General features: G+C 32.3%; 1 protein-coding gene across 1 annotated transcript in view; it reads right to left on the bottom strand.

Moving 5' to 3' along the window:
* Positions 1–6: 6 nt before the first annotated feature.
* Positions 7–6,562, bottom strand: part of LOC110445692 (NXPE family member 3-like) — a 29,572-nt gene continuing 23,016 nt past the window's right edge. Inside the window, exons 3-4 of the mRNA XM_021490460.1 lie at positions 5,217–5,266; positions 7–2,665 (exon numbers count right to left, since the gene is read on the bottom strand). Of these exons, the coding sequence (XP_021346135.1) occupies positions 1,878–2,665; positions 5,217–5,266 (838 nt within the window). The 3' untranslated portion in view covers positions 7–1,877. The remainder of the gene's footprint in view (positions 2,666–5,216; positions 5,267–6,562) is intronic.

Genomic DNA, 6,562 nt, shown 5'->3' with positions numbered 1-6,562 from the left:
ATATTGATAGTAAGTTAGCCAGAATGTATATCTGTAGATACATGCCATTGAGATTGATAGTTAGTTAGCCAGAATGTATATATGTAGATAAATGCCATTGAGATTGCTAATTAGTTAGCCCGAATGTATATCTGTAGATAAATGACATTGAGATTGATAGTTAGTTAGCCAGAATGTATATCTGTAGATACATGCCATTGATATTGATAGTTAGTTAGCCAGAATGTATATCTGTAGATAAATGACATTGATATTGATAGTAAGTTAGCCAGAATGTATATCTGTAGATACATGCCATTGAGATTGATAGTTAGTTAGCCAGAATGTATATATGTAGATAAATGCCATTGAGATTGCTAATTAGTTAGCCCGAATGTATATCTGTAGATAAATGACATTGAGATTGATAGTTAGTTAGCCAGAATGTATATCTGTAGATACATGCCATTGATATTGATAGTTAGTTAGCCAGAATGTATATCTGTAGATAAATGACATTGATATTGATAGTAAGTTAGCCAGAATGTATATCTGTAGATACATGCCATTGAGATTGATAGTTAGTTAGCCAGAATGTATATATGTAGATAAATGCCATTGAGATTGCTAATTAGTTAGCCCGAATGTATATCTGTAGATAAATGACATTGAGATTGATAGTTAGTTAGCCAGAATGTATATCTGTAGATACATGCCATTGATATTGATAGTTAGTTAGCCAGAATGTATATCTGTAGATAAATGACATTGAGATTGATAGTTAGTTAGCCAGTATGTATATCTGTAGATAAATACCATGGAGATTGATAGTTAATTAGCCAGGATGTATATCTGTAGATAAATGCCATGGAGATTGATAGTTAGTTATAGTCAGAATGTTTCACTGAAGGTAAATGCTGTTAGGTTTGGTAGTGAGTCACTTAGAATGTCTTTCTGAAGGTAACTGCCTTTGATATTGGTGGTTTGTTAGCCAATACTTTTTCTATTTTGATTAAAAGGCCATTGAGTTTGGTAGAGAGTAAGCCACGAATATTCTTCTGTAGGTAAATGTCATTGATGTTACTAGTGAGTTAACCATGAATGTCCTACTGTTGGTAAATATCATTGTGTTTGGTAGTGAGTTAACCATGAATGTCCTACTGTGGGTAAATTCATTGAGTTTGGTAGTGAGCTAACCATGGATGTCCTACTGTGGGTAAATGTCATTGAGTTTGGTAGTGAGCTAACCATGAATGTCCTACTGTTGGTAAATGTCATTGAGTGTGGTAGTGAGCTAACCATGGATGTCCTACTGTGGGTAAATGTCATTGAGTTTGGTAGTAAGTTAACCATGAATGTCCTACTGTGGGTAAATGTCATTGAGTTTGGTAGTGAGTTAACCATGAATGTCCTACTGTGGGTAAATATCATTGATGTTACTAGTGAGTTAAGTCCTACTGTAGGTAAATGTTATTGTGGTTGGTAGTGATTTAGCCATGAAAGTCCTTCTGCTGGAAAATTCGTATGATTTTAGTCGTGAGTTAGTCAGAATGTCTTAGTGAATGTAAATGCCATTGAGTTAGCCATGAATGTCCTACTGTAGGTAAGTGCCAATGTCATAATATTGAAGCAAGGTGATTATTACTGACATCCTGTAGACAAAAATGTCAGAAATATATCGGAATGTGAAATAACACATTCTTAAGACATCACAACATATCATTTAATTTTTGTCTTTGATATCTTTGATCAAGTGTATCTTTAAGCGTTTGTCATATTTTTAGAGAAGTTAGACATGTTCTTTTATCAGTCAATATAACATACATTTGTTTCTGTATTAATTAAAATGACATCAGTTATTGTCCTGAACGTTTGGTTGACACCTATGATAATACCCATCACCTACAAATGAATGAAAATACGAAATTGACCATAAGTGGATTAAAGGACACGTTTGGGTGTATGTCGATATTTTCGTTTCCTACTGTTGCATCCCATTGATCAATGTAATACACTTTGTCTTGTAAATCTCTGAATTCTTCGTATAGTATCTGTCCGTAGATTCTGCTGATGTAATCAAATGGTTCAAGAAAAATCCTATATGTGTAAGAGTGAGGACCCTTTATGAGAATGCTAGAATGGGGCGACCTTCTCAGAAGTCGCACTATGGCGTCTTTAGCACTCGTTATATGCTTCCTGAAATGCTGTGGAGTTGTTCTTGTCATATGGCCGAACCAATGTAATATAACTATGGCACTTTTGTTTTCGGGCAAATCGTCTATTCTCGAGGCTACAGATCGGAAGTTGTGCTTGTTTTGTTGATAACTGTAGAACGGGATTTCGTGTGGGGTCCAATACATCAATAATGATTCCTTTATATTTCTTGCTTCAGCAAATTTCTGCCATGCTTTATCCTTTACTTCATGGAGCCCAACGAATACGCGTAACCTTAACAGTGCTGTTAAAGGTGAGTACCAGTTTCTTGTGGTAGAATCGCCTGTCATGAGTACCGGACGGTTCTTGAGACATTTGGCGTAAGATTCATACTTCCATGAGAGTGTGGGTTTACAGATCATTGATCGCCAATTGCCTTTGTAGAAGTATCCAGTCGGGTTGGTTGTCTGCCATGTAATGGCACTGCTGACGTCATTGCAGGAGACATTTGATTCTCCTGTGGCTCCAGAACCTGAAATGAGAAAATAAAAAAGAAACAGACTGACAGTGGTCATGTACTATTCTGTTCTGAGACACTATACTTATCTATAAACTTAGATTTAGTGGAGTTGGCTTTTTTCCCGTTTTCATTAATTTCGGATATCTATACTAGGTTTATCGGGTTGAAATAGCTATTAGAAATGTAATTTATGTAATTGATAATGAATGCACTGCCATAAAGATGGCAACACAACCAGCATAGTGTCACTCTAATTATATCTATAATGAAGAGTTAAAAACATTAAACGTAACGTTGAACTGTTCGGCCATATATATACATGGGCAAAGAAGTAATGACGACAGTGCAGACAAAGAAAGGATGAGTGTCTACAAGGCCCTTTTTGGGCCCCGGGTGTATTCCTTATTTTGTTCAAAGATGTCCTATTGAATGACAAGCGGAAAAACTAAGGTAAAACTTTGACCGAAAGTGGTTTTTTTGGGGTACCAAAAGGGGTATGTAAATCACAAATCTAGTTTGCTGTTTTCAAAATGAGCTTAAAAACCAAAATAATACCATTTCTGTTTTTGAAAACATGTATAAATTAGACAAGCATATATAACAGAATGAAAAATGACAGAAATTCAATCGTCACTTAAAAATTGTTTATATAAAACGAAGGATTAAGTCAGGGGGTATTTTCGGTCATTTTCAATTGAAAAGTAATTTGTTTTCTCAATAATTTCCTTTCTAATTAATATTTTGACTAGAAATTTACAACTTCATTCATTTAAGTAGACTTACATTAATTGCATATCGACTACATACTTTCCATTTGTTTAATACTGAGTTATAGCTTCTGGACACATCTCAAACTTGTCTTTTTTTATATATCTCTCAATTTTAAGTCAAATAAAAGGTGCATGACACCCTTTATATGCTATAAGTATAAGACATAAATTGTTAGTATTGTTTATTATATGTATCATATAATATTTGCTCAACACCTGTGGCTGAAGTGAGTTCCAGGTCCTGATTTGTTTTTTTACTTATCAAAGTTAAATTACAAATCAAAAATGACATCTGCCACCACAACTACCGTAAAATGATTGATTTAATATATGAAGTTTGATTTTTTTTTTTACTTGTTTAATCAAATCAAACTTCATATATTAAATCAATCATTTTACGGTAGTTGTGGTGGCAGATGTCATATTTGATTTGTAAGTTAACTTTGATAAGTATAAAAACAAATCAGGACCTGGAACTCACTTCAGCCACAGGTGTTGAGCAAATACGATATAGTATATATAATATACAATACTAACAATTGAAATCTTATACTTATAGCATATAAGGGTGTCATGCACCTTTTAATTCACTTAAAATTGAGAGATATTTGAAAAAGCCATAACTCGGTATAAAACAAAAGGAAAGTATGTAGTCAATATGCATTTTATGTAAGTCTACTTAAATGAACGAAGTTGTAAATTTCAAGTCAAAATATTAATTAAAGAGGAAATTATTGAGAAAACAAATTACTTTTCAATTGAAAATGACCGAAAATACCCCCTGACTTAATCCTTCGTTTTATATAAACAATCTTTAAGTGACGATTGAATTTCTGTCATTTTTCATTCTGTTACATATGCTTGTCTAATTTATACATGTTTTCAAAAACAGAAATGGTATTAGTTTGGTTTTATTTTGGTTTTTAAGCTCATTTTGAAAACAGCAAACTAGATTTGTGATTTACATACCCCTTTTGGTACCCCCAGAAACCCACTTTCAGTCAAAGTTTTACCTTAGTTTTTCCGCATGTCATACAATAGGACATCTTTGAACAAAATAAGGAGGTGAAAATCCGAATATACCCGGGGCCCAATATAGGGGCCTTGTAGACACTCATCCTTTATCAAACTTTCAGGGCGAGCTGCCCCTTCATCAAGACAGGAATATGAAAATTCACATATCACACCATATAACAGAGCAAAACAGTCACCATGAGACACTAATACAATTCAAAATACATAAACAAACAGAAGTTATTTATATTAAACATGCTGTTGTTATTGCATATCCCCTCGGTTATTAGTCTTAGTTATTTGTATTAGCCTTACAACAGCATATTTTATATCAGTAACTTCTGTTTGTTTATGTATTTTGTACTGTATTATTGTCTCATGGTGACTAGTACTGTTTTTCTCTGTTTTATGTTGTGTTGAGTAAATTTCATGTTCCTGTCATGATGAAGAGGTAGTCGCCCTGAAAATTTGACAAATCTCTTTGTCTGCACTGTCGTTATTACTTCTTTGCCCAAATAGTATTTAAGTAATACGCATCCAACCAACATTTGTTTGTTCGGATCCAGTGACAATATTGGATCATACTGTCGTTATTAATTATGAGACCTATATATATATATACATATTAATAAAACATGATATAGAGGCCCCCGTTGTAGTTCTTGTTTACCTTTCTATGTTTGCTGAGTATTGATAAAAAATGGTATATTTACTTTTTAAAGAAGTAGTAGAACATAAGTACTTAAACTTGGTATCATACGAACCACCTTTTTACGTACCAGCTAATACAATCAGCTTTCCAACACGTTTCTTGAAATACTTGTTATTTCTGAAACATAATGAACGTCAGTCAATATATGTGTTAGAGTTAGTTACAGTGTACGTTAGATTAAATTAAGCACATCCATGTTTATCTAAAGGTATAAGATTTATATGATTTCAGGACTTCACAGTGGATTTCTTTTAATCGATAACAATGGGTAAAACAGTCAAAGCAAGATTTCAAAAGGGATATGATTTAGTTAGCTGCTCCATAGAAACATTGATTGTACTTTTAAAACCGCGTATCTTTCGCAAAAAAAACAACCCATATCAATATGCGTAGATAGTCGTTCGCAAAATTCAAAACTTTGTAAACATTATTATGACACAGGTCAATAAGGAATCAGTATTTCTTAATGCTTATTTCATTTTCCAGGTTATTCAAAATAAACAGTAAAACCATTTTTTTAAACCAAATTGATTCTTTAAAATGGTTTTTGATCACTTATACACCTATAAGGTACTAATAAATACTTATAGATTTGGTTTCTCAGCAAATGACTAAGATATATATACTAATTAGGGTGTTGTTAAACTTTAACTAATTGTGCTATATTATTTATTTATTTATCTAATATTGAAAGATCAGTTCATTTAATATTATATCAAATACTACATGGAACAGCTAATACATGTATCATCAAAAATATAAAACTTAAGACAATTAAAGAGGTAAAATAAATATATATATGAATATTTATATAAGCATATGTGCTGGAGTTCCAACACGTAAGATTTACAGGTAGATTCACTTGTTCAATTCAACTTTATTCTCTTTCACAATACAATGTATAGAGAAACATATTTACAATATAATATATAGTAATTGTAGTGTTCGTAGTCGGTAGTACACAGTACTGTTTTATAGTATATACACATTTATATCGAGGAGGTCAAATACTGTTATTAATTATTCTAATAAAAGTACAAAGTTTCTTCAGTGTTTTTATATTAGTAGTATTCATCAATTCATTAAACTTAATTACATTTGGTCTCGTCCAAAAATATTTGTCTATGTATAAAATTCGAAACCCAGATAGTGACGGACACTCAAGCAAGTAATGGAATTCGTCACCAATTTGCTGACTGTTACAGTGTGGACATTTTCTTTCATTATACTCTATATTATGCCATCTGCCGGTTTCAACAATGAATTTGTGATTAGTAGTCTTAAATTTACAAAATGTAACTCTATCCTTATCACTTAAAATATCTAAGTAATTTTCAAAATGACAATTATTTTTAAAAATCCTATAACATGTAGCTTTTGATGAAGTGTGAACATCACTCTGCCATTTCTGTA

Source organism: Mizuhopecten yessoensis, unplaced genomic scaffold (genome assembly GCF_002113885.1).
Source record: "Mizuhopecten yessoensis strain PY_sf001 unplaced genomic scaffold, ASM211388v2 scaffold2329, whole genome shotgun sequence".
In the NCBI taxonomy this organism is placed as follows: domain Eukaryota; kingdom Metazoa; phylum Mollusca; class Bivalvia; order Pectinida; family Pectinidae; genus Mizuhopecten; species Mizuhopecten yessoensis.
Note: the sequence above shows the minus strand (reverse complement) of the source record. Positions and strands in the feature narration are given on the sequence as shown.